The sequence below is a fragment of the Pipistrellus kuhlii genome, unplaced genomic scaffold (genome assembly GCF_014108245.1).
Source record: "Pipistrellus kuhlii isolate mPipKuh1 unplaced genomic scaffold, mPipKuh1.p scaffold_m20_p_6, whole genome shotgun sequence".
In the NCBI taxonomy this organism is placed as follows: domain Eukaryota; kingdom Metazoa; phylum Chordata; class Mammalia; order Chiroptera; family Vespertilionidae; genus Pipistrellus; species Pipistrellus kuhlii.
This window is the reverse complement of record NW_023425562.1, coordinates 74,180,864-74,208,461: the sequence shown is the minus strand read 5'-3', so window position 1 is coordinate 74,208,461 and position 27,598 is coordinate 74,180,864. Positions and strand designations below refer to the sequence as shown.

Below are 27,598 nucleotides of genomic sequence, written 5' to 3'. Positions count from 1 at the left end.
TTATCATCAAATTATTGTATACAGTCTTATCTTTTGTTTGTTTTTAAAATCTCTAAGTCATTCTGCTAAGTTGGATCAAGTCCAGAATCAGTTTTAGAGAAAAGGAAAGTGAAAAAGCTGGACATGGGTATGTGGGCCAAGGTTACTTATGAAATGTGTGGCAGATCCAGGGAGACAAGTTCGGCTTCATCCACTGGGTGATGTTAGCTTTCCCATGTATACTGGGTTTGTCACCTCCCTCCCCACTCTCTCTTTACTGAGGGTTGCTAATAGGTAAATACTTTGTAAATGAACTTGTGCTGGAGAAAGGAGGAAAACTTGAGTTTCATTTTTCAGTTTCCTTTACAGTTTATTAGTTAGGTCAAAAACGTCTTAGTAAGAAAAGTCCCATCTTCCTCTTTTCTATCTGATGTGGGGCAAAGTTTAAGAAACTTTTTTTTTTTATAGCTTTATCTCCTTTGATGCCTGTGTTACCTATAGTATAATTGTTTCATGGCAGAACCAGTGGCTCTAAAAATCAATAGGGTAGGCCAACGGAAAATTATTATTAGTATTACTAGTCATAATTAACATTAGTGATAGCTTTTTATATAACAGGTACTACACTATACTAAGCATTTTGAACATTTAATCTTTTCAACAGCCCAGATACTGAAGCTTAGAGAAATTATGCAACTTGGTAATACAGTGAGGAAGTACCCAGATCAAGATTTGAACCATTTCTCTTTGGCTCTGAAACTCATGTGCTGACTATGACTATTGTTTGGTACTGGCAAGAAACTAGAAACAATGAGCTGATCTTTTTGATGCTCTGAAATAATCCTAATTTGTAAAGATTAAATTATATATTGCAAGCATTTATTTTCTAGCATGTATTAGGCATTCAACAAATGTTTATTCCTTTTTCCTTTTGCACCCTGTGGGGGGGGGGGCAATATTTTTATAATATATAAACAGCAACATAGGTAACTGTTTTACATTTAGCACATGACTTATTTCTCTCCAAATAAAACCAAAGCTCCTTAGGATGTTTGGGAAAATGAGAACATGTGCATTGTTGTCCTACAACAATTTCCTTGAACCTTTATTTTTATGCTTAACTACTATTCCCATTGTGTTTAGGGCCTATGGATGGTGAATTACCACCAAGAGCTAGAAATCAGGCCAATAATCCACCAGCCAATGCTTTCAGAGGAGGAACCAACCAACTGGGAAGGCATCCTAGGGCCAACAACCAACCTGGTCCTTACGGGCAAAGAGAAGAGTTTAGGTTTGCAGCCATGGGAAGGAACCCACATCCAGAAAGGAGGAACCGTAGGGGTCGTGCCAATGATGAACCTAGAGGCCAACCTAGACATGGTCAGGAGAATGACACCAGACAGAGAAATGGCCGTCAGGAGGAAAGGAACCGCAGACCACCATGGTCTGATGAAAACTTCCAACAGTGGCGGATCCCTCACCAGAAGCCTGCAGAAGAGCCACAGCAGGTGAAGAAACTGGGCTATAAGTTCCTAGAAAGTCTTCTGCAGAAAGACCCTTCTGAGGTGGTCATCACACTTGCCACAAGTTTAGGACTGAAGGAGCTTCTGTCTCATTCTTTTATGAAACCCAACTTCCTTGAGCTCATTTGTCAGGTTCTTCGGAAGGCTTGCAGTTCCAGAATGGATCGCCAGAGTATTCTCCATGTCCTGGGCATATTGAAGAATTCAAAATTCCTCAAAGTCTGCCTGCCAAATTATGTGGTAGGGATGATCACTGAACCCATCCCTGACATTCGAAACCAGTATCCAGAACACATTAGCAACATTATCTCCCTCCTCCAGGACCTCGTAAGTGTCTTCCCTGCCAGTTCTGTGCAGGAAACTTCCATGCTCATTTCCCTCCTGCCAGCTTCTCTTAATGCTTTGAGAGCCTCTGGTGTTGACATAGAAGAGGAGACTGAGAAGAACCTGGAAAAGTTGCAGGCCATCATCAAACATTTGCAGGAAAAGAGGCGAGAGGACACTTTAAGAGAAGATACCTACACTTTAGTAGAGCCCAAGGCAGAAGACAATGTTGATAGCTACCGGACCATGCCCATTTACCCTACCTACAATGAGGTGCACTTGGATGAGAAACCATTCCTTCGCCCCAACATCATTTCTGGAAAATATGAGAGCACTGCTGTTTATCTGGATACTCACTTCCGACTACTTAGAGAAGATTTTGTCAGGCCCCTACGAGAAGGCATTTTGGAACTTCTCCAAAGCTTTGAAGACCAAGGCCTGAGGAAGAGAAAGTTTGATGACATTCGAATCTACTTTGATACCAGGATTATCAGCCCTGTATGTGCATCATCAGGCATTGTCTATAAGGTGCAGTTTGACACAAAACCACTGAAGTTTGTTCGCTGGCAGAATTCCAAGCGATTGCTCTATGGGTCCTTAGTGTGCATGTCCAAGGACAATTTTGAGACATTTCTTTTTGCCACAGTGTCTAACCGGGAGCAGGAAGATCTCTGCCAAGGATTTGTCCAGCTCAGCTTCAATGATCAGAGCCAACAGCTACTAGCAGAGGTCCATCCCTCTGACTCTTTCCTAATGGTGGAGACAACTGCATATTTTGAGGCCTATAGGCATGTACTGGAAGGTCTCCAGGAGATCCAACAGGAAGACGTCCCCTTCCAAAGAAACATTGTGGAATGTGACCCTCATGTGAAGGAGCCAAGGTACTTGCTAATGGGAGGCAGATACGATTTCACTCCCTTAATAAAGAATCCCTCAGACATCAGGGAATCTCTGAGGACTGCTGAGGGCTTCAGATATCTCAGAGTTGATGTCTTAGACTCCAGACAGTGGCCCTCCAAAGAAGCCCTGAAGCTGGATGACTCCCAGATGGAAGCTTTGCAGTTTGCTCTCACAAGGGAACTGGCTATTATTCAAGGACCTCCTGGAACAGGTAAGAGAGAATTTTTCAGAGCACATGTCATCTAGTACCTTAGGAGATAGGGAAGGGAGGCTTGGCTTTAGGATTCTAGAATGTCTTGGTTAGAAACATTCCCATGAGTGGGTGGAGGGGATAAATGTGATGGAAGGTGTCTTGACTTGGGATGGTGAATTCAAAATACAGTATACATATAATGAATTATAAAATTGTACACTGGAGCCGAAACCGGTTTGGCTCAGTGGATAGAGCGTTGGCCTGCGGACTGAAATGTCCCGGGCTGATTCCGGTCAAGGGCATGTACATTGGTTGCGGGCACATCCCCAGTAGGGGTTGTGCAGGAGGCAGCTGGCCGATGATTCTCTCTCATCGATGTTTCTAGCTATCTATCCTTCTCCCTTCCTCTCTCTGAAAAATCAACAAAATATATATATATTTTTTAAATTGCTGCTTATTACGGTGATTTTTCCAGCGAGGACTCTTTGGCATTCATACTAATAAACCCAAATTGCAAGATTAGAAAAAACTGCTAGGGGTCAAACTTCAGAAGATACATTACCTCTACTTCGTCAAAGGCTATATTAATTTGTTTGATTTATAATTAAATATCAAGTTCAGCAGGTCTTCATATAATGTAATTTCATTCAATATAATTTTGTTATATTTGTTTACATTTCTTTATTTATTTAAAAATATATTTTTCAGAGAGGAAGGGAGAGAGATAGAAACATCAATGATGAGAAAGAATCATTTATCAGCTGCCTCCTACATGCCCCACACTGGGGACTGAGCCCGCAATCTGGGCATGTGTCCTGACTGGAAATCAATCCGTGATCTGATTCATAGGTCAACACTCAGCTACTATATAGCTCAGTGACTCAGTGCATGGATTTGTGCACATTGAAAAGAAATTAGTTAGAAGTTGGCCGGTGGGACTGGGCAAAATGGGCTGGACACACCTTGGGAGCCAACTTCCTGGGCTCCCTTTCCAGCATCTATGGAGTGAGTGGGATCCCTCTAGTATAGGGGTGTCGAACTCAATCAGAGACGGGGCCAAAATCTAAAATCCAGCCTAAATTGCGGGCCGAATGGTTTACTGAACAGTCATAAACTGTCATAGTGATGACAGCGCAGTGCGGGCCACATTGCAAGGCCTGGCAGGACGGATTTGGCCCGAGGGCCTTGTGTTTGACACATGTGCTCTAGTAGGTGGGGTCCCTCCGCCTGGCCTGCAGTGATCGGTCCCAATCTGGCCCTCTGACATCCCCAAGGGGTCCCAGAGTGCGAGAGGGCACTCTGCAAAGTTGTTGTCATACAGAGTGTGAAATAAAAATGCAAGTGTACAGTAAACCAGATTTGTGGCGACGGTACCCCAGCAACAACATAATCCATGGCCAAAGGTGTAATTGCATAGCCCCGCAGGAATCAAGCTCCCTCCTCTATGGTTATATGTCACCAGAGAACTGCCACTGCCAAGTCAATGCAGCTTGGCAGTTCCTGCATTGGGCATCTGCCCCCTAGTGTGGACACAGTATATTAGCCTTTTATATATATAGATAGATAGATGCCAGCCAAGCTGTTATAACATTGATGAGGAAAAATATTGATTCCTGGCCATGGCCTCTAGAGAGTTTGCATGGTCTCCCCATGTCTGTGGGGTTTTTTTCTTCAGGGACTCCATATTTCTCCCACATTCCAGAAATGTGCATATGAGGTGAATTGGCATGTCTGCATTGTCCCAGTTCCAATAAGTGTGTGTGAGTGTGTCCTATGATGGAAGGGTTTCCTGTACCCTGAGCTGCCAAGATTGGCTCCAGCTACCCCTGGCCCTGAACTGGAATAATTGGGTTGGAGAGCTCTCTGAAATGTACGTATAGCTCACATTTCAATGTTTAATAATAGGAGGATTTTGGGTCTTTATTTAGAAGTTTGGTGATGTTTTTCTGACCAGAAATATGCCGTAGGCACTTACTCTTATTTCTATCAATTAGCCTTTGGGAAAATTGGTTTTGTCATATGTTATTTCACTTAAAGATTCAGTTCCCAAGAACCTGTCAACAAGTGAAGACTTAACTGTACAGTGGTGCCTCGCATAAAGAACGCCTCGCACAGCGAACGCTGCACACAACGAACTTCATTTCATGATTCATACAACGAACTTTGTTTCACACAACGAAGTCGCCCGAGCTTCCACGACCGCTTTGCCCGAGCTTCCACGACTGCTTAGCCCGAGCTTCCACGATCGCTGCCGATGTATTGCATCCTTCCGCGCAGGCACTGCAGGCAGTCGTTAGTCACTGCGCTTAACTTAAGCACGTATCGCGGCAATCGTTCTTCATTACGAATTAAATCACGCACGTATCACGGCAGTCGTCCTTTTAAGTTAAACTCTAATATTTTTTTTATATCATGGCTTCTAAAAAAAGCAGGAAGGTGATTTCTGTTGAAATGAAACAGGAAATAATTAGAAGGAGTGAATGTGGGGTAAAACAGTGTGACCTCGTCAAAGAGTTTGGCCTCAGCAAGACCACCATTTTCACCATTTTGACAAATAAGGATGCAATCAAAGTAGCCAAAGGAGTATCAAAACTATTTCATGAAAAACATAGGTCTTCAATCCACGAGGAAATGGAGAGGCTATTAGCGATTTGGATTAAGGACAGGCAGGTGAAAGGTGACGTAACAACCCAAGATATTATCTGTCACAAAGCCAAGAGAATTTATGATGATCTAAAGAAAAACGTCCCTGGAAGTAGCAGCAATCAAGATAATGAAGAAGAATTCAAAGCCAGCAGGGGGTGGTTTTTTAGATTTAAGAAAAGGTGTGGAATCCACAGCGTTACTATGCGTGGTGAGGCTGGCAGTGCTGACAAGAAAGAAGCAGAAAAGTTCTCTATTAACTTTCATTAAGGATGAAGGATACTGCCCACAACAAGTGTTCAATGCCGATGAAACGGGTCTTTTCTGGAAAAGAATGCCGAGCAGAACCTTCATTACAAAAGAGGAGAAGAAATTGCCAGGACACAAAGCCATGAAGGACAGACTTACCCTTATGTTTTCGTCTAATGCCAGCGGAGACCTCAAGATCAAACCTCTATTGGTTTATCACTCTGAAAATCCAAGAATTTTCAAGAAAAATAACGTTGTTAAGTCCAAACTGCCCGTCCATTGGAAGTCCAATCAAAAAGCCTGGGTGACCCAAGTTATCTTCAACGAATGGATTCTGGAAACCTTTGCTCCTGCCGTGAAGAAATTCTTGCTGGAAAAAGAACTGCCGCTCAAAGCCCTTCTGATACTTTACAATGCCCCTTCTCACCCAAAAGACCTAGAGGAAATATTGCAGGAAAATTATCCTTTTATCAAGGTGCAGTATTTGCCACCAAACACCACATCCATTCTTCAGCCAATGGATCAGCAAGTTATTGCGAACTTTAAAAAACTCTACACTAGAGCCCTCTTTAATAAGGTGTTTGAAGAATGCGAGTTTGGTGGAGACAATATGACTGTCCGAAAGTTTTGGAAGGAGAAATTTGATGTCCTTATGGCAATACGACTTATACAGAAGGCCTGGGAAGAAGTGTCACAAAGGACCCTCATTTCTGCTTGAAAGATGCTTGTGCCTTCGTGGACCCAGGAAGAAGCAGTAGTTGATGACACAGAAGTGGTGAAGGACATCATCACAGTGGCCCAAAGGTTGGAATTAGAGGTAGAGGAAGAGGATGTAGAGGAGCTTATTGAGGAACACGAAGAAGAGCTGACAACTGAAGAGCTCCAAGCACTTCTGGTCCAGCAACAGGACAATGCTCAAAGGGAAGCGTCATCTGATAACGAGGAGCAACAATCAAACAATCAACCAATCCCAACTGCTGACATCAAGAACATCCTGGTCAAATGGACAGCAGTTCAGGAGTTTACCAATGCCCACTATCCGGATTCAGCTGAAGCAAACAGGATCAACGATCTTTACTCCGATACTCTTGTCCATTATTTCCGGCAGATGTTGGAGAAAAGAGAAAAACAAACGACTTTGGACAGGTTTTTCATGAAACCATCTGCCAAAAAGCAGAAAATGGATGAAGATGTGCAAGATTCGGTAGACTCTACTTAGTCTGTCTTAAAATTAAAAAAATGTGTTTTTTTAAAAAAAAAAATTATGTTTTTAGATGTATCTAAATAAAAATAATAACAAAAAATTTATCTTTTTTTATGTCATCTTAGCATATTTTATGCTACAGAACGAATTATTTTTTTTAACATGTATTGTTATGGGAAAACGCGTTTCACATAACGAACTTTTCGCATCACAAACTTGCTCCTGGAATGAATTAAGTTCGTTGTGTGAGGCACCACTGTACATAATAGCCTATGTGCCAAATACTATTTCACATTCATTACATATATTAACTCATTCAACATCATTTTGTTATAATATTTACTTTTTAAAATATATTTTTATTGCTTTCAGAGAGGAAGGGAGAGGGAGAGGAATAGAAATATCAATGATGAAAGAGAATCATTGATCAGCTACTTACTCACAATAACTCAGTTGAGGCAGAAACCATTCCATTTTATAGATGAAAAGCTTAAGGCAAAGAGAGCTTGAATAATATGTTGAAGCTCACACAGATGTGACAGACGTAGAATTTGATGTCAGCCATTTTGGTTCTAGAGTCCTGGCTTTCCTATATTATACTTGCTTCTCATGAAAATATATCTCCCTATACCTCTTCCCCCTACTAATTCTACTCTGGCTTCATAACTGCTATTAATAGTTTAATGTGTATTTTTCCATTATTGGTCTATAACCTATACTAATAAAAGGGTAATATGCTCATTAGACCAGACATCTTCCAGTCATCCTTCCTGGTGAAACCGCCCGCAGTCCTTGCCGTCTGTAGCTGCAGCCAGCTCGGGTCCCAGGTTCCTGTGGCTGGCCAGACGGAGGGAAGCCCAGGTCCCAGGTGTGGAAACTGAAACAAAGACAGTTAGGGGTGATGAGGCAGGCAGGGAAGCAGTTAGGGGCGATCAGTCAGGCGGAAGCAGTTAGGGGCAGGTGGAAGCAGTTAGGGGCGATCAGGCAGGCAGGCGAGCAGTTAGGAGCCAGCGGTCCCAGATTGGAGAGGGGGTAGGACAGACTGAAGGCCCTCCCCTGCCCTTGCATGAATTTCGTGCACCAGGCCTCTAGTTAATATATAATATAAATAACGTGGACATTTTTACATTCTTTACACCAGAGTTGCATTTACAAACGTACTTCACTCTTTCTATTATACCTTCATTCACTGTACGGTGTGAATGTACCACCTTCTCTAATAAAAGGGTAATATGCAAATTAACCATCACTCCATCACAAAGATGGTGGCACCCATAGTGGCCAGGGCAGAATGCTGGCGGCATCGCCCTAGTGACACGAACCCAGCATCCCACATCCCGGGTGCACAGAGGAATGGAGAGGTCTCTGGCCAGAGGCCAGAGTGCAGGACACTGATGTAATTGCAGGCTGGCTGAGGGACCCCTCCCTCCCACCCCTGTGCATGAATTTCATGTACCAGGCCTCTAGTGTGTGTGTGTGTGTGTTGCATCAGTGTGTTATATCAGTGTTACATCCATACGTCCTTCTAATAAAAAACACCTATATAATGAAAAAATATGCATAATTAAAGTGTTTTTTTAAAAATCCCTGTCTCCTTCCTCCTAACACCTCGCCCAGTCCCTTCTATAAAATAAACAATGTTATCTTCCTATGTATCCTTCCAAAGATATTCTTATGAATATTCAAGCAAATGCACACTTATATTTATTCCCCTTCACTTGTTTTGTTGTTGTTAATCCTCACTTGAGGATATTTGTTTCGTCGTCGTCGTTGTTTTAATTTTTATTTATTTATTTATTTTTATTAAGGTATACATACCTTACCAATCCCCACCCTCATTGGATATTTTTTAGAGAGAGTTGGAGGGAGGGTAGAGAGACAAAGAAACGTAGACGAGAGAAACATTGGTTGGTTGCCTCTCGCATATGCCTCTACTGGAGCTGGGGAACCTGTAACCCATGGCCTTTACTGGGAATCAAACCCTCATATCACTGAGCAACTGGCCAGGTTTATATGTTTTCTTGATAACAGGTGTTTCTCATTTCCCACATTTATGATTTTACATTTGGTTGTATGATTATCTTTCTCTTCTACAACTATCTTATTTTTTTGCACCTAATTCAATGCCTGCCACTGTTAGGCATTCAGTACATATTATTAGGATGGGTTGCGGGAAGGAAGAAAAAAAATGTTACTTATGCTATACGGAAATCTTTGATTTTCTTGTATCTCTTACTCCTCTGAGTTTTTTGAGACAATGGCTGCTTTCTCAGCTTGACACTATGTAAAAATTTAGCTGTTTGTAGAGTTAATTAATTAATTATTGGACATTTGCTGATAAACCCACAACTGAAACTCCATTGTTGATTTCTGGTTTTCCCTCCTATTACAAAGGCAAATCCATTGTCGTATATTAAAATCATTTCTAAATAATTTGCTGCATGAGATTGGAAATAAATAATATGTCCATCAATAGGGGGAACTGGCTAAAAAATAACCTTGTAGCTGTGAAAAACAAAAAAGAGGGAGGATTCCTTTTATGTATTGATAGAGAACTACGTCCAAGATTAAACGAAAGATGTAGAACAATGAAAATAGTCTGCTACTATTTGTATTAAAAAGAAGAAAGGGGCCAAAACTGGTTTGGCTCAGTGGTAGAGCGTCGACCTGGGACTGAAAGGTCCCGGGTTCGATTCCGGTCAAGGACATGTACCTTGGTTGCAGGCACATCCCTGGTAGGGGGTGTGCAAGAGGCAGCTGGTTGATGTTTCTCTCTCATTGATGTTTCTAGCTCTCTATCTCTCTCCCTTCCTCTCTTTAAAAAATCAATAAAATATATATTTTTTTAAAAAGAAGAAGAAAGGGGGAAGCTGGAAAATAACTATATTCATATTTGTTTATGTATGCATTGAATGACAAGAAACTGGTAACATTGGTTGCTTTTAGAAGGAAGTGGGTAGCTGGGGGACTGAAGAGTGAGAGTTCTTTTTATAATATGCTCATTTGTGCTTCTTGAATTTTAAGCCATCTTACTGTATTACCTTAAATAAATAATATTAACTTTTTTTAAATTTACTACTTTTAGTAAGTCTTCAAGTGTTCTAATTTTCTTTTTTTCTTATTTTCTAGGCAAAACCTATGTGGGTCTAAAAATTGTTCAGGCCCTTCTTACCAATGAGACTGTTTGGCAAATTACCCACCAGAAGTTCCCCATCTTGGTTGTGTGTTACACTAATCATGCTTTGGATCAGTTTTTGGAAGGTAATGTCTATGCAAAATTGGTCTCTATCAAAAAATTTATCGTTGAACCATTAGCAACTTCAGTAGCTTTCTATTGCTCTTTGAATAAAGTCCACAGAACTATTACCTATAAGGCTGTATCATCTGCTCCAGCCTGACTCTGAATCTCATCTCCTACCTCTTCCCATTGTCTTCAGTACCTTGAATCCTTCAGCTTCTTCCTCGATCCATTTTGTTCCCCTTGCTTAGAATGCATTTTTTTCTCTTTACCTCTCTCTCCATCTTGACCTCATCCAGCCTAGATGGCTCAAACTCTTATTCATTCTTCAGGTTTCACCTTAAATCTCTCTTCAGGTGCACTTTAATTTTGCCCAAGCCAAGGTTAAATCTCCTTTTGTATTTTTTTCTTCAGAGATTTAGCACATACCTAACCATTTATTTTTTATGTGGCTCTACCCTAGACTATAAACATCATGAGGGCTGGTCCTGTTTCTTCCTATATTCACAGATCCTGGCACATTCTAGGCAATGAAAAAATACTAACTGCATTAATGAATGAATAACTATGTTTTTCCTTTTGTTTAGAATATTATTTTCTGAATTCTCCTGTATCTTCTGTCCACCTAGATTAAATTTTCCTTATTCTTTTATTTTTATGTTTTTATTTCAGAGAGGAAAGGAGAGGGAGAGAAAGATAGAAACATCAATGATGAGAGAGTCATTGATCGGCTGCCTCCTGCATGCCCCACACTGGAGATTGAGCCCACAACTCAGGCATGTGCCCTGACCAGGAATCCAACTGTGACCTCCTGGTTCATAGGTCAATCAATGTTCAACCACTGAGCCACACCAGCCAGGAAAATTTTCCTTATTCTTGGATTCTCAGTTTAAATATTAGATCATCAAAAATTAGATCCCTACCTCATCCAAACTAGGTAAGGCCCCCTGTTATATATGTATACATCATGTATTTATAATAATTACCATATTTTCACTATAGTGATAAATTGTTTAATGTGTATATTGTCTCCCAGAATGTAAGACATGATAACAAATTGGAAATAGAGTCTGTGTTTTCACTGCTATATGTATCTTCAGAACCTAACATATGTCTGGTGCATAGTAAGCAAGCAGTAAATATACAGAGAGTGAATTATAAAGAATATTTACTAAGAGCTTACTTTATGCCAGTTCCTACATAGGAGCTATAAAAATATTCTCTAGTTTATACAGACTAGCCTTATAAGGAAAGTTATTACTGTTTTCAAATCACAGATGAAGAAACTGAGGCTCAAGTTACGTAGCAATAAGTTGTGGAGCCAATAAGTTGATTTCTCAATTGTCTGATTCTAAAGCCTGTGTTCTTAAGCACCACACTGTACTGCTCTGCAGGTCATATCATCTCTGGGACCTTCTTGCTCATTAATGGGGTAGATTTCCTGTAAGCACCAGTTTGTTCCCTAATAGACCAGCTGACACAACACCCCAAACACATACCTTTCTCATCAGTGAAAATCCAGCATAATTTCTCTTAACTCTACTGTGCTTCACCTTTCTTCACAGGTATCTACAAGTGTCAAAAGCCCAGCATCGTGCGGGTAGGTGGAAGGAGCAGCAGTGACCTCTTGAAGCAATTTACGCTGAGGGAACTGAGGAACAAGCGGGAATTCCGGCGAAATCTCCCCATGCACCTCCGGAGGGCCTACATGAATGTAAGTCCCAGTGTGGATATTAAGAGGTAGCGCAAAAGGGAACTAAGCAAGCATTGGCTTTCTGAGTAGACAGTCCAAGGCAGATAGATGCTCCACAAAGATATGAAGGACCCAACTTTATTCCAGCATTACATTCTGCTAATCTTGTGGTGTGACCTTTGGCCTTATAATCTGAAGTGCAGAAAGGGCAAAAAAGAGAATGCTGCCCCCTCCCAACTCCTGCCAGGACCTCAGGCTGATTGCCCCAAACTACCCACAGCACTTCTACTTATAGTCTACTAACCATCTTCTAGCTGATCAACCATGTCCCAACTAAAACTCTGAGTTTTTACTGAGGGAAAAAGAGAAGTCTCTATCACAGTATTCTTGGCCTATATTTCTTTTCTTTTTTTAAATATATTTTTATTGATTTTTTACAGAGAGATAGAAACATCGATGAGAGAGAATCATCGATCAGCTGCCTCTTGCACACCCCCTAATGGGGATGTGCCCACAACCAAGGCACATGCCCCCGATCGGAATTGAACCTGGGACCCTTCAGTCCACAGACCGACGCTCTATCCGCTGAGCCAAACCAGTTTTGGCTATTTTAGACAATTTAGATATTAAACCTTTTGTTTTAAGACCACAGTAATGTGCTTTGGGAAATTGGTTTGTTGACTGACATATTTATTTATTCTCCCTTCTTGCTGTTCCTATCTTAACTTTGTTTTTCCTCAAGGCAGGGACTGAGATTGGGGGATGATGCTTTCTTTTCATTTCTTTACTACTGTTCTTGGCAGATCATGACACAAATGAAGGAGTCAGAACAAGAGCTGCATATTGGGTCCCGGACTCTGGAGTGCACCATGCATGGCGTACTACGGGAACAGTACCTGGAGAAGTACATTTCCTCCCAGCACTGGAAAAGCCTGATAAGTGGACCAATACAGGTAGGGGTCATCTTGGGGAATACAAGCATCTGTCTTGACTCAGTACTTGGAGCCTTCAACAGAAGCATTAGCTGTTTGATAATCTGATGCTGCCATGTTAGAAGTTTCGTTTCATGAGGAAAGACAGCTGAGTATACTAATCAAGAACAAGACTGTGGAGCTAGCGTTCTAGGTTGGAATCCTGGTTTTGCTCTGAGCAAGTTACTTGATTTTTCTGTGCCTATTTCTTCATTTACAAAGTGGGGGTAATAATATCAAATTAACCATATGAAATTGCCATTTTGTATATTTGACTTGCAAAAATGGAGTTTCTTACAGGATTTTTTTTTTTGATAAACAAGTTAATACTTGTAAACTTCTTAATGAGTGCTATAAATTCTTGTTAAATGAAATATCATAACAAGACAAGCTAGCATGTACAGAAAGCCTGGGGTCAACAGACTTAAGTCACACAGACTGATCATATGACTTGGTCTCAGTCAAGGATAATAATAATGCCTGCCTTGAAAAAATATTATGAGAAGTAACTAACATAATCTCTGTAAAGTGACTGGCCAGGAGTCTAGTGAAATGGCACATCTATTATTAATGGGTTGGTGAATTTCAGGGTTACAAACCCAAAAGCCTAAACAGGGTCCATTAAGTACTAAAAATGACTGAAGCAGGTTAGATGTGAGACATTGGGAAATAGGATTATGGAAAACTGGAAAAGGGGCAGCAGCAACCCATTGCCAGCTCATTTATTGCCATTTAGGAATGCAACCTCGTTGCTGCCATAGCTCCTGATTTTATCAAGAGAGGCAGGAATTTTTTTTATTTTATTTTTTTTATGAGGGTTTATTCCAGAATTACTGGCAATATGGGAAAGCAGCAGGTCATCCACAAAAATCTGCTCCGCAGCCCCCCATAAGCCAGCTGCTTATATAGGATAGGTCAGGGGATTACATGGGGAAATAGGGATTATAGGAATGGGAAAGTAGGCAATGTGGGGTGGGACTCCATTGTTTGGGCAACAAGGTTGTTAATTTTTCCATAATAATAGGCAGTTCTTCAATGAGAATAGACCAAATTCTAAAGTTGACTTTCAGGTCCAAGATTGACTCCCAGGTCCTGGGGACATACAACCCCCTGCCAGGTCAGAATATTCTTTCTTTTGCCACAGCATGGATCGACCTGGAGAATATTATGCTAAGGGAAATAAATAAGCCATTCTAGAGGCAGGAAATTCTTACTTTCAAAATTCTATGCAAGTCATATTAAATAATACAGTTGCCAATTTGCAGCCACTGAATTTTAAGAAAATTACTTTTAATTTATCAAGGAGAATTTTCCTTCACACTGGTTGTCATAGAATTCTCATGATTGATAATTCTTCCTTCCTCAGGATAGTGAATGGGTCTGCTTCCAAAGCTGGAAGCATTCCATGATGCTGGAGTGGCTGGGTCTGGGTGTCGTTTCTTTCACCCAAAGTGTTGCTCCAGCGGGACCTGAAAATATAGGTAAGAAGTGCGTGTCTACCTAGAATCACATTGTAAGGTGGAATATGGTAAAGACCAGAAGAGCAGAACTTAAAAATAATACCTAGGATATATAAAGAGCTTTAATCAATTAGAAAAGAGAAATAATAGCTTAGTAGGAAAATAGATAAAACACTTTTAACAGACACATCACAAAATATGAAATCCTAATAGTAAACATATGAGAGTTGCTCATTAGAAACTAGAGAAGCTAAAACCACAATGAAGTACTATTATGCCACCAGATTGGCAAAAATTTAAAAGTTGTATATAACCTCACATTGATAAGAAGGTGAAGCAGTGGGAGCTCTGCTACACTGCTAGTGCAGATAGTAGTCAGCACACCACTTTATGATAATGGGGGGGAAAGAACTCAAGTGTCTATCCACATTTATACAACGGATGCTGTTGATCAACTGCATCAGATAGTGAAATACTATACAGTAGTGAAAAGGAATCAGAGAATATATGGCAACATAGGAATCTAAACATGCTGAATGAAAAAGGCAAAGGAAAAGATATAATATGATTGCAGTTAATGCTCAAAAAAGTCAAGACTAAAAATATGTTATAGAGGTGTGTATATATACATTATATGGGGTGGGACAAAAGTATGTTTATAGTTGTGAGTACACAAAACAGTTTATTCCTATATTATTAATTATTGTATTTCTATATGAACAAATGTAAATCCACCTTTGCCCTTTCCTGTATGTGGCAGATTTTTCTTGTTAACCCTCACCTAAGGATATGTTTTTCATTGATTGTCAGAGAGACTAGAAGAGATATAGGGAAGGGGATAGAGAGAGAGAAAAATTGATATGGTTGCCTCTCACACATGTCTCACTGCGGGATGGGGTGCAAACCCACAATCCAGGTGGTGCCCTTGACTGGGAATCGAATCTGTGGCTCTTTGGTGTGCAAGTTGATGCTCTAACCATTGAGCAAAATCAGCCAGGGCTAAAGATATCGTTTAAAGGGGAAAACGAGTATGACAAAATTTAACAGCCCTGACTGGTTTGGCTCAATGGATAGAGCATCAGCCTGCTGACTGAAGGGTCCTGGTTCAATTCTGGTCAAGGGCACATACCTGGGTTTCAGGCTCATTCCCCATTAGGAGTGTGGAGTAGGCAGCCAATCAAGGATTCTCATTATTGGTTTTTATCTCTCTCCCTCTCCCTTCCTCTCTGAAATCAATAAAAATATTCTTTTAAAAATTTTAACAAAAAAATATGTAAGGAAACCTAAGTGTTCATCTCCTCTCATTCCTCCCAGGGTCCTCCCTAGAGGTAACCACTTAAATTGCTTTGAGAATGTCTTCATCCATCTAAGCTCTTGTCAGTGCCCTCTTTCATCCTTTGGCTTCAAGAGGTCTTCATCCTTGTCCTGCCTGTTTTTCTCTCTTAGCCCAGGCAGAAGGGGATGAGGAGGAAGAGGAAGAAGGAGAAGAGGAGGGTTCTCTGATTGAGATCGCAGAGGAGGCTGACCTGATTCAAGCAGACCGGGTGATTGAGGAGGAAGAGGTTGTGAGACCCCGGCGGCGGAAGAAGGAAGAGAATGGGGCAGTCCAGGAATTGGCTAAATTGCTTCTGGCCACACGGATAGAAAACAGTGGCCCTGGGACAGCAGCTGGGCAGGAGCAACCCGCAGAAGAGTGGGAGGTAAACTCACTTCCCTTAAAGTCCTAACAATGGGAAATGGGAGTTCAGTTATTACTGCCTGGCAGGTGGGGGTTCGACTCTGCTGAAAGAGGCCTGAGAACATCTGCTCTGATCAGAAAGGCAGCCCCTTCTTTTCACCCACGTTTATTACAGTGTATTCCTCTCATCATCACAATTAGCTAAATTTACCCCTTTTACAACCATACCCAAGCAAGTCTAATTCCCAAGAATATAAAGATGTTGGCCCTTCAGAGGGGTCCTGGCAAGAAATACCAACTTACACAGGAAGCAGGTAGTCAGGTGCTTCCCTTGAACTTCCAGAAAAATGCAGCACATATGGGTCAGATCAAATATGTATGGTCTTAGTGCTCGAGGCTTCTATGGGTGTTATCTTCTACAAACTAGAAACTATAAACATATCTGAACATGCATCCAGATTTTAGAGGGCTTAAGTAAAATGGAATGAAACAAGCCATACAGGGATAGAATACTTCACCCTGGAATTTGGTATTTCTCTTAAAGCCAGAATAGTGTGAATACTCAGAAGCCCACATGTGGACTTTCCCTCTGTTCCTTCCTTTGGTAGAACACAGTGGTCCTCAAAATTTAGCATGCATCACTATGATAATAGAGGACTGGATATTCAAAATAACATTTTCTGAAAACAACTGTTGATTTAAAGGACTTTCAGGGATAACTTTAGATGGAATTTACATTGGTCTGATGGCTTTGAACCTGATTGCTTAGTTCAGTTCAACATCGCTATATATGATGGGTGGATTCATCATCCCAATAGTTTGAAATGTGGATCTCTCTGCCATATGGCCTTAGGAATTTGGTTTTGAAGTGGGATAAGGTCCATAATGTGACATTTGTCTCACATGCCAGAGTCACATCCATGGAACAGCACTTTCTCCTAAATGGTGCCTTTAGCACACTTCTTTTTTTTTTTTTTTCATATTTTATTGATTTTTTACAGAGAGGATGGGAAAGGGATAGAAAGTTAGAACCATCAATGAGAGAGAAACATCGATCAGCTGCCTCCTGCACACTCCCCACTGGGGATGTGCCCGCAATCAAGGTACATGCCCTTGACGGGAATCGAACCTGGGACCCTTGAGTCCACAGGCAAATGCTCTATCCACTGAGCCAAACCAATCGAGGCTTACCCCACTTCTTAAAGGCACTATCATGATATGTACAGGAGATACTGTGTAGTACTTAGCAAGAAAGACTCATCTCCACTACTTTCATGACACAAGTTTTAGGAATGAGGAACAAACTGGTCAAAAGACGATCAGTGAAACTGGTGCCAGCACTATTCTAAGTGCTTTCCATGTATTACTCCTTTAGTCAATCCAACAACCCTGTGACGAGGTACTATTCTATTCCCATGTTATAGAAGCAATGCTGAGGCTCATAAAGGTTCAGTAACTTTAAGTCCAGCAACTAATAAGAAGTAGGTGGGGCTTTAAATCTAGGCACATCGGTCCCAGAGTCTTCATTTTGCCACTCTGCAATGGAATATCTGTTGAGAGAGTGAAACATTTAAAGAAATTAGAGGTGGCAGCCTCTTTTTTTTATGTGCTGTGACCCACACCTATGGCTTGGAATAGGGCCACCTCTGCTGAGATGGTGACTCTGGCTGGTATTGATGTCTATAGACCCAGCGTAGCCAGAAAAAGAAAATGAAGAAGAAAATGAAACATGAACTTCGCAAACTAAACACCATGACTGAGGCTGAGGCCAATGAAATCCAGGATGTTTGGCAGCTGGACCTGAATTCTCGCTGGCAGCTTTATAGGTACTGTACCCACTCTCACCTCCCCCAGCCAGCCCATGTAATTTCCCCAGGAAGTTCCTTTTCTTTCCTAGAATATAACACCCCAGACCTTCAGCAATGTTAACTAATGATAGATTGAGCTGAATGCTGGAGATGCAGCCATGAGACAGAAGACACTTGGCTCTATCTCCTCATGGAGTTTAGAGTCTGTCCAAGGATACAAATTAGTTAATTCCACAAATAAAAAGTTACAAATGGGCATTAAGCACTTAAGAAAGAAAAGATCTAGGGGTGCTAATAATATCATGTGACATCTAGGCTGGTCTTAGGTTTTCAGGAAAATGACATTGGAGGCAAGATCTAAAAGAGGAGTAGGTATAAGGCCAATAGGGAAGTGGGAACAGATGATACTTTAGGGACTTCATGGATAAAGGTCTTGAGAAGGGAGGGAACATCTGTTTGAAAAATTGAAAAAGACAGCCAGTATGGCTGTGGCTTAGAGAAATAAATGGAAAGTTAAGTCAAAGAGGTGGGCAGAGGCCTGACAGTGCATACCTCATAGGGCTAAGGTGAGGAGGAAGACTTTTATCTGAAGAGTATTGAAAATCCATTGAAATATTTTTTTTCTTTTTAAAATATATTTTATTGATATTTTACAAAGAGGAAGGGAGAGGGATAGAGAGTTAGAAACATTGATAAGTGAGAAACATCAATCAGCTGCCTCCTGCACACCCCCTACTAGGGATGTGCCCACAACCAAGGTACATGCCCTTGACCAGAATCAAACCTGAAATCCTTCAGTTCAAAGGCCGATGCTTTATCCACTGAGCCAAATCAGGGCGATTTTTTTTTTTAATTTTTTAGTTACTAACCCTTACTCGATATTTTTCCATTGTGTGTGTGTGTGTGTGTGTGTGTGTGTGTGTGTGTCTGTGTTTTGTTTTTAGAAAGAGTGGAAGGAAGAGGAGAAAAACATCAGTGTGATAGAGACACATCAATTGGTTGCCTCCCGCTTGTACCTCAACCAGATCCAGGAATGAGCCTGCAGCCAAGACACATGCCCTTGACCGGGGCTGAATCCAGGATCCTTCCTGCTATATCCACTGAGCCAAACTGGCTTGGGCCCCATTGAAAGATTTTACAGCAGAGTAGTGACATGATCTGTTTTACTTGTAAAAGAAGACTAGAGAATTGGGAAGGAAAGAAGACTCAGCTAGGAATGGAGTAGAAAGAATTTGGAGAAATAATTCTTGAAACTTTTGAAGTCCCTCACTCTATTCCCAGTATTTAACCTCTGTTCTTTATCCCACCTCCTTCTTTAGTTCCTAACTACCAGTACTTAAATACACATCTCTACACATATTTTTGTTGGGCATTTTTAGACACTTGGGTCCATGCACATCTGGGTCTCTCCTTTCTCTCTTTGGCCTACCTGTAAGCTCCTCAGTGGTCTAGGTTCCACTTCAAACACAGGGCACACTAAAGGGAGTTATTCCACCTTCTCAAAGAATATGCAGTTCCCTCTACCTAGTTCTTCACATTCTTCAGGCTGTGGCTACAGAAGTATCAGGCTGACACCCGTCGAAAGATCCTCAACTATGAGCACCACTACCGCACATCAGCAGAGAGAATGGCCGAGCTGAGACTCCAGGAAGACCTGCACATTCTGAAAGATGCCCAGGTCATAGGAATGACAACCACAGGTAAGAGAACTCCAGGAAATTTACCTGCTCCAGCCATTCCCTCCTGGTGCCAAGTTCCTATCAGATTATCTACAGCAGATAAAGGAAGCTTCTCTAGTAGGTTAGGGAAAATACCATGAAAAGCTATGGAAAGCAAGCAAGCTGCATTTAAGGAACTGTGGGTGAAATTCACCTACTTGCTCCTCTTGCATTTAGAATCCCAGCAATGACGAACATGGGTTTAATGCTCTGGTGACCATCCAGCAGCACTTTTCTCATACAGTAGTCACCACTGCCCTAGATGAATGTGAGGGCCCAGTTGTCACAGACCCAGAAACCCACTGGCCTGGTGGGTCCAGTACGTCATTTCAGAGGACACTATTTTTTTTCTCTTGAACTGAGGTGCTGCAAAATATCGCCAGATTCTGCAGAAGGTAGAGCCACGGATTGTCATTGTGGAAGAGGCTGCTGAAGTCCTTGAGGCCCACACCATTGCCACATTGAGCAAAGCTTGCCAGCACCTCATTCTAATTGGGGACCACCAACAGGTAGGGCAGTGGAATCAATCAGGAAGACACCCTGGCCTCTGCTTTGCCAGGTTTCAAGCCTCTTAATGGCTTTCTGTGATTCTTCTTCCCCTTCTCATGTTCAATCTAAGAGTAGGTACTGTTAAATTTGTGGTATATTCTAGAGAAAGCATCCCATCCATTTCATCTGTTCTCTCTGCTTTTTATTCATCATGGCTTGTTTGTTTGTGTCTTTTTTTACTGATTCAGAGAGGAAGGAAGAAGGAGAGAGAGAAATAGAAACATTGATGATGAGAATCATTGATTAGCTGCCTCTTGCTTGCCCCACCTGGGGATCGAGCCCGAAACCCAGGCATGTGCCCTTGACCAGAACCGAACCTGGGACCCTTCAGTCCGCAGGCTGATGCTCTATCCACTGAGCCAAACCGGCTAGGGCAGTCATCATAGCCTTTTAAGTGGACTATTATAATATCATATTTCCTGTCCCCTGCTTCCATTTTTGCCAACCTCTAACCCATTATTAAAGCTGCTGTGAATTTTTTTTTTTTAAGTAAATCAGATTATGCCACTCCCAGCTCAAAACTCTCCTGTAGTTTCTCATTACATTTAATATAAAAATCAAGCTTAAAGTGGCCTACAGCCTAACTGGTTTGGTTCAGTGGATAGAGTATTGGCCTGTGGACTAAAAGGTCCCAGGTTCGATTCTAGTCAAGGGCATGTACCTTGGTTGTGGGCACATGCCCAGTATGGGGTGTGCAAGAGGCAGCTAATAGATGTTTCTCTCTCATTGATGTTTCTAAACTCTATTCCTCTCTCTTAGTCTCTGAAAAAAATCAATAAAATATTTTGAAAAAATAAAAAAAAATTAAGTGGCCTACAGTATTCTGAGGGGTCAGCCTGCTTCTCTGAATTCACTGCATACCACCATCTCATTGTGTTCCCACCCCCTATCTGCTCCCTCTCATGGCTGGCTTTTCAAATGACTGGCAACCTCTTCAATTCTGACATCATCTGAAATGTCACTGTTCAGAGAGGCCTAGCTAAAGAATATGTAACCCTGGTCACTCCATCCTTACTTAGCCTGCCAGCACCTAGAGCAGTGCCTGTCAATAGAAGGCACTTAAAAAGCATTTGATGGGTGGGTAGATGAATATGTTTTCAGTAGAGAATTCTCAGCTATTGTTTCTTTTTTCAGCTGCGCCCCAGTGCCAATGTGTATGATCTTGCCAAGAATTTCAACCTTGAGGTGTCCCTCTTTGAACGGCTGGTGAAAGTAAACATTCCCTTTGTTCGTCTGAATTACCAGGTGAGAAGCTGGGCCTCTGTTATCATGAATTGTCTAGGAAGAAGGCTCCTGGAAGCCTGCCAACAGCCAGTAAGAAAGTTCTCATAAAAATAAAACTGCTTTAGTGATAAAGTGACTCTCAAACTTATTTTGTTTTCCGTTTTAAAATATTGCAATCACAAGATCAACCCATGTTGAGTGTGTGTTGAGTGAAGGAGCTATTTACATTCTGCTCTTTTCTCCTTATTCTTATTTTCAAATGTTACTTCCCCCGATTTTCCACTAATAACCTAGTGTTTAGAAAATTGTGCATTTATTCTCTGCCCATGTCTTAATGATGTACATGTCTGTTTCAGCACCGCATGCGCCCTGAAATTGCCCGGCTTTTGACACCCCACATTTACCAGGATCTAGAGAATCATCCCTCTGTTCTCAAATATGACAATATTAAGGTGAGTCTATCCTACTTAATCTGCTGCTGTCATTGACCTAGGAGGCTGTATTTCCTCAGGTTGAATAAGAGCTTTTAGAAGGGAATAGAGCCAACTTTATAAAAAGCTGGTTTTTAAAAGGAGGAATATTTATAGAATTGGAGAATAGAGATCTAGGTATGAACCCCAGCTCTGCCAGTTAGTAGCTGTGTAACATTTTAGCAAGTTATATACCAATTATGAACATTAAGGTCTTCTGTACAGGGAGAATGTCTGTTGCCTCATTACATTATTGGATTGAAGGAGAGAAGATATGTAAAGCAATCAGCATGCTAGAGTGCTCATAATTAATCTTCTCTCTCATCTTCATCATCATAACAGCTGCTTATTCCCTGGACTACAATGGTGGGATTATGGATGGCCGTTATAAATATTAATATCAAATAAGTATCTTGAAAACTAAAATTAGGCATATATTCTTTATCCATTTCACTATTTGTCAATGCCAAAAAAAAAAAAAAACCAGAGCACATGGTGACTATAGGGTTAAAGATTGTGATACCCAGTATACAAAAGGCTTTCAGAGTCAATAACCAACAAATGTGAAACTAGAAAGAGAAAACTGCCAGGAGAGAACTTCCTAACATGTCACTTTTTCTTCTTTCCAGGGGGTCGCTTCTAACCTTTTCTTTATAGAACACAACTTTCCTGAACAGGAAATCCACGAAGGCAAAAGCCACCAAAACCAGCACGAGGCTCACTTTGTGGTGGAGCTGTGCAAGTACTTCCTATGCCAGGAATATCTGCCCTCCCAGATCACCATCCTCACCACCTACACTGGGCAGCTGTTCTGTCTGCGCAAACTCATGCCAGCTAAGACATTTGCTGGTGTCAAGGTACATGTGGTGGACAAATACCAAGGGGAAGAGAATGACATCATTATCCTCTCACTAGTGCGGAGCAACCAGGAAGGCAAGGTAGGTTTTCTTCAGATACCCAACCGCATCTGTGTGGCCTTGTCCCGTGCCAAGAAGGGAATGTACTGTATTGGAAACATGCAGATGCTGGCCAAAGTACCTTTGTGGAGCAAGATCATCCATACCCTTCGAGAGAATAATGAAATTGGCCAAGCACTCCAGCTGTGCTGCCAGAACCACCCTGATACCCACACTTTAGTATCCAAAGCTTCTGACTTCCAAAAAGTTCCAGAAGGAGGCTGTAGTCTCCCCTGTGAGTTCCGACTGGGCTGTGGGCATGTCTGCACTCGGGCCTGCCACCCCTACGACTCCTTGCACAAGGAGTTCCAGTGTATGAAGCCATGCCAGAAGGTTATCTGCCAAGACGGGCATCGATGCCCCCTTGTTTGCTTCCTGGAATGTCAGCCTTGTCAGGTGAAGGTGCCCAAAATCATTCTTCGATGTGGCCATGAACAAATGGTCCCTTGTTCCATGCCTGAGTCAGAATTCTGCTGCCAAGAGCCTTGCCCCAAATTTCTGAAATGTGGACATAGATGCAGCCACCCATGTGGTGAATTATGTGTACAGTTGTGCTCAGAAATGGTCACCGTGAAACTCAAGTGTGGACACAATCAACAGGTGAAGTGTGGTAATGTAGAAGACCTCAAGTACGGCCTACCAGTCAAGTGCACCACCAAGTGTGGCACTATCTTGGACTGTGGACATTCTTGCCCTGGTTCTTGCCACAGCTGCTTTGAAGGGCGCTTTCATGAGCGCTGTCAGCAGCCCTGCAAGCGACTGCTCATCTGTTCACACAAGTGCCAGGAGCCATGCATTGGCGAGTGCCCACCCTGCCAGCGGACCTGTCAGAACCGCTGTGTCCATAGCCAGTGCAAGAAGAAATGTGGGGAACTGTGTAGCCCCTGCGTGGAACCCTGTGTTTGGCGCTGCCAACATCACAAGTGTACCAAACTCTGCTGTGAGCCCTGCAACCGACCCCCATGTTATGTGCCTTGCACTAAGCTGCTGGCTTGTGGCCATCCCTGCATTGGTTTGTGTGGAGAGCCGTGTCCTAAGAAGTGCCGTGTCTGCCACCAGGAGGAAGTAACCCAAATTTTCTTTGGCTTTGAGGATGAGCCTGATGCCCGCTTTGTGCAGCTGGAAGACTGCACCCACATGTTTGAGGTTCAAGGCCTGGATCGCTACATGAATGAGCAGAAGGATGATGAAGTTGCCATCAGATTGAAAGTTTGCCCTATCTGCCAGGTGCCCATTCGCAAAAACCTGAGGTATGGAACCAGCATCAAACAACGGCTGGAAGAGATTGAAATAGTCAAAGAAAAGATCCAGGGCTCAGCAGGGGAAATTGCAACTAGCCGGGATCAACTTCAGGCCCTCCTGGAGAGGAAGAGCCTCTTTCAGCAGCTGCTTCCCAAAGACTTCCTGATGTTGACGGAGAAGCTGGCCCAGAAAAATCTGTCAGTGAAGGACTTGAGCCTTGTTGAGAATTCTATCAGCTTCTATGACCACTTGGCTGGACTGTTGGATTCCCTGAAAAAGGTGCATCCCTCAGAACAAATAGAAGTGGGGGCTCGACTAGATCAGGTCCATGAGTGGCTAGCCAAGAAACGTTTGAGCTTCACAAGCCAGGAATTGGATGACCTCCGAAGTGAAATTCAGAGGCTCACATACCTGATGAACCTCCTGGCCCGCTGCAAGATGGCACAGGGGAGAGTGAGCAGTACCGTAGCAGAAGAGATCCAGAGTGTCCGCAAGATCCTTGAGGGAACACGTAAGTTCACCAAGGATGATGAACACCTTGTGCAGAAAAAAATGGAAGCTCTGAAAGCCACCCTTCCCTGCTCTGGCTTAGGCATCTCAGAGAAAGAGCGTATACAGATCATCAAAGCCATGAGTTTTCCTCGTGGCCACTGGTTCAAGTGTCCCAATGGCCATATCTATGCGATTGGCGATTGTGGGGGAGCCATGCAGAGGGGCACATGTCCTGAATGTAAGGCAGTGATTGGGGGCATAAATCATACTCTGGAAAGGAGTAACCAACTTGCTTCTGAGATGGATGGAGCCGAGCATCCTGCCTGGTCTGACACGGCCAACAACATGATGAACTTTGAGGAGATCCAGAGGATGATGTAGAAAGATGGCACACTGCTGCCTTTTACCCTGTCCACTGTGAGGCTGTGGTTAGCTCCCTTATGAAGGAACTGAAGTTTGTATTTTTTTGTCATTTACTTTTAGTACCTACTTAAGGATCCACTTTTAGGGCTTATCCACATTTTTCCCTAGATTAACCCCTGCGCTAGAGCAAGCACTTTACCTCCAGAACTGAGAGCAAATTTAACAGATTTTTCTTGTTCTCTCCTGCAAGTTAATGGACAGACTCCCTGGAGCATATTTGGGGCTTCCATCTAGGGTACATAGTGGCCTCTCTGGCTCCTGACTCAGTCAGATGTTTTTTCTGCAGCGTTTCAGGGGTACAGAATGTTGTTTCAGGGGCACAGAGTGTACACTCAGTGAAGTAGACTCTTAAGGCCTTAACTTGTAGACTAACTTTCATTGTATTATACAGAGGCCCAGAGTTCTTTATGAACTGCTTATTCTTTAAGGAGCACAAGAATCCCTCCTGCCCTTCTCAGGCACCCTCCCTCCGGGAGTTGGAGGCATGCGATAAGACAAAGACTTCTCTGACTCTTGCTGACCCAGTTACATACTCACTGCGTTGGAAAAGTGTGACTACCTGCAGCTGGGGGCTTATTCAAGTAGGCCAGGCTAACTAAGGAGGGAGCCCTTTCCTGTGACTTGCCCTTGGGATGGTGGAAGTTTCTTTGCCTGTACCAGGGAAGGTTTGGTAGCAGTGCTGGTTCCCCAGGGTCCACAGTATAACTAAGTTCACATTTGGTACCAGCACCTATCCAAAGTGTAGCCCTTCATGCCAACACCTTATGTTGCAGCTTTTGCCTGAGCAGGGTTAGCATGCCAGCAGCTTCTGCAGGCCCCAAACCCATGTCAGAAACCAGCCCCCCAAGCTTGCCTTCTGCATACATATTCCCTCAGTCTAGTGTTTCCAAGAACTGCACTTAGGCATCTCAGGTCTTTCTACATCTCTTTCATATGTATGCATTTCCTATTTCGTCTTTACTATGCACTTTAGCCTATAAATTAATTAATAAAAACGATTGCAAGAGATCAGTGGTCTGTTTGTCCTCACCTGTTAGAAGCAGCTCAGGTGGCTTGAGATAGAGAAGATGGGAATAGAGGCACTTATATGTGGTGTTGGGTTTTTATGTAGCTGGGAGTCTTTTTTCCCCCCCTCATGTCAAACGTTTTTTCAATCTGTACAAAAGTGTGTGTGTGTGTGTGTATATGAAGTTTCCTTCTCCAGAGCTGAGTTTCGTTAAGTCCTGCCAGAGTAATCTATGTATATGTAATATGTAACCCTTAAGAAAAAAGTGCAGTTCTGCACTTGACTTTTTTCAGCCTAATGATCTAACTTGGGGACCTTTCTATAAGCACATACAATGAGTCTGAACCACAATTTATCATGCACATGTGCCATTAATTAATTAGAACCCTCTGTTGGCAACTATTAGGTGCAGCCCAAATGAATAGCTCTGAGCACACTCTTCAGTGGTGAGGGTAGTACTTAGGTAATATAATTTTTTAGCTGTGTGTGGGGAGGTGGGAGGTGGAGATCTCTATGTACTCCTTGAAATTGTATGATATAAAGTGTAAATAGTTTTCTCAAGATATGCCCCCGAGCTTTCATCTAATTCTCAAAGGGACCTATGATTCAGAAAAGCATGAGCACCACCATTCTATGGGGTAAAAACTTTTTGCCACAAGGAGCAAATTTATCTGGAGACTCCTGTCCGAGCTTCCATTTCCAGTAGCACTTCCACACCACAGCGAATAAAAATTTAGGTAAAGCCGAAACCGGTTTGGCTCAGTGGATAGAGTGTCGGACTGCGGACTGAAAGGTCCCAGGTTCGATTCCGGTCAAGGGAATGTACCTTAGTTGCAGGCATATATCGGGGGTGTGTGTGTGTGTGTGTGTGTGTGTGTGTGTGTGGGCAGGAGGCAGCTGATCGATATCGGTTTCTCTCTCATCAATGTTTCTAACCTTCTCCCTTCCTCTCTGTGAAAAATCAATAAAATATATTTTTTTTTAAAAAAAAAAAAAGAGCATGTACCTTGGTTGGAGGCAAATCCCTAGTGGGGAGTGTGCAGGAGGCAGCTAATCGATGTTTCTCTCTCATTGATGTTTCCAACGGTCTATTCCACTCTCTTCTCTGTAAAAAAAAAAAAAAAAAATCAAAATATATACGTTTAAAAAAAGAATAAGGTAAAGCTTGGTTTCAAGAACCTGAATTCCCAACTTTCCACTGACTCAATTTCTCCAAGCCTGTTTCTTATCTGCAAAATGGGGATAATAGTACCTGCCTCATAGGGGTGTAGTAAATTAAATGAGACAGTGCTCAGTACACAGAATGTCTGGAATAGTTTGTGCTAAATGATGGCTTTTAGTTCTAGGACATCAGTAGAAGAGAACTAGTAAGAATTTCCTCCAGTCGAAACCAGTTTGACTCAGTGGATAGAGTGTTGGCCTGCAGACTCAAGGGTCCTGGGTTTGATTCCGGTCAGGGGCATGTACCTTGGTTGCGAGCACATCTCCGGTCGGGGGTGCGCAGGAGGCAACTGATCGATGATTCTCTCTCATCGATATTTCTACCTCTCTATCCCAATCTCTTCCTCTCTGTAAAAAAATCAATAAAATATATATTTTTTAAAAAAATTTCCTCCACATCAAACTTCTCTACAGGCACAAAGATGCATTCCAAG

The 27,598-nt window shown here is 42.3% G+C and overlaps 1 protein-coding gene and 1 long non-coding RNA gene across 3 annotated transcripts in view; one reads left to right on the top strand and one right to left on the bottom strand.

The window, feature by feature from the left end:
- The window catches only part of ZNFX1 (zinc finger NFX1-type containing 1), a 29,941-nt gene extending 3,996 nt beyond the window's left edge, over window positions 1-25,945 (top strand). For both annotated transcript variants that reach the window (XM_036417650.2, XM_036417652.2), the window contains exons 3-14: window positions 1,123-2,937; window positions 10,145-10,276; window positions 11,819-11,967; window positions 12,750-12,899; window positions 14,284-14,398; window positions 15,824-16,077; window positions 17,742-17,881; window positions 19,409-19,563; window positions 19,945-20,090; window positions 21,265-21,375; window positions 21,711-21,806; window positions 22,454-25,945. In XM_036417650.2, the coding sequence (XP_036273543.1) occupies window positions 1,123-2,937; window positions 10,145-10,276; window positions 11,819-11,967; window positions 12,750-12,899; window positions 14,284-14,398; window positions 15,824-16,077; window positions 17,742-17,881; window positions 19,409-19,563; window positions 19,945-20,090; window positions 21,265-21,375; window positions 21,711-21,806; window positions 22,454-24,895 (5,705 nt within the window). In that variant the 3' untranslated portion in view covers window positions 24,896-25,945. The remainder of the gene's footprint in view (window positions 1-1,122; window positions 2,938-10,144; window positions 10,277-11,818; window positions 11,968-12,749; window positions 12,900-14,283; window positions 14,399-15,823; window positions 16,078-17,741; window positions 17,882-19,408; window positions 19,564-19,944; window positions 20,091-21,264; window positions 21,376-21,710; window positions 21,807-22,453) is intronic.
- Window positions 16,955-17,743, bottom strand: LOC118707434. Its single transcript, XR_004984276.1, has 2 exons — window positions 17,247-17,743; window positions 16,955-17,014 (listed from the first exon to the last, which is right to left on the bottom strand). It is a non-coding gene; the product is annotated as an uncharacterized LOC118707434 (long non-coding RNA).
- Window positions 25,946-27,598: the final 1,653 nt, after the last annotated feature.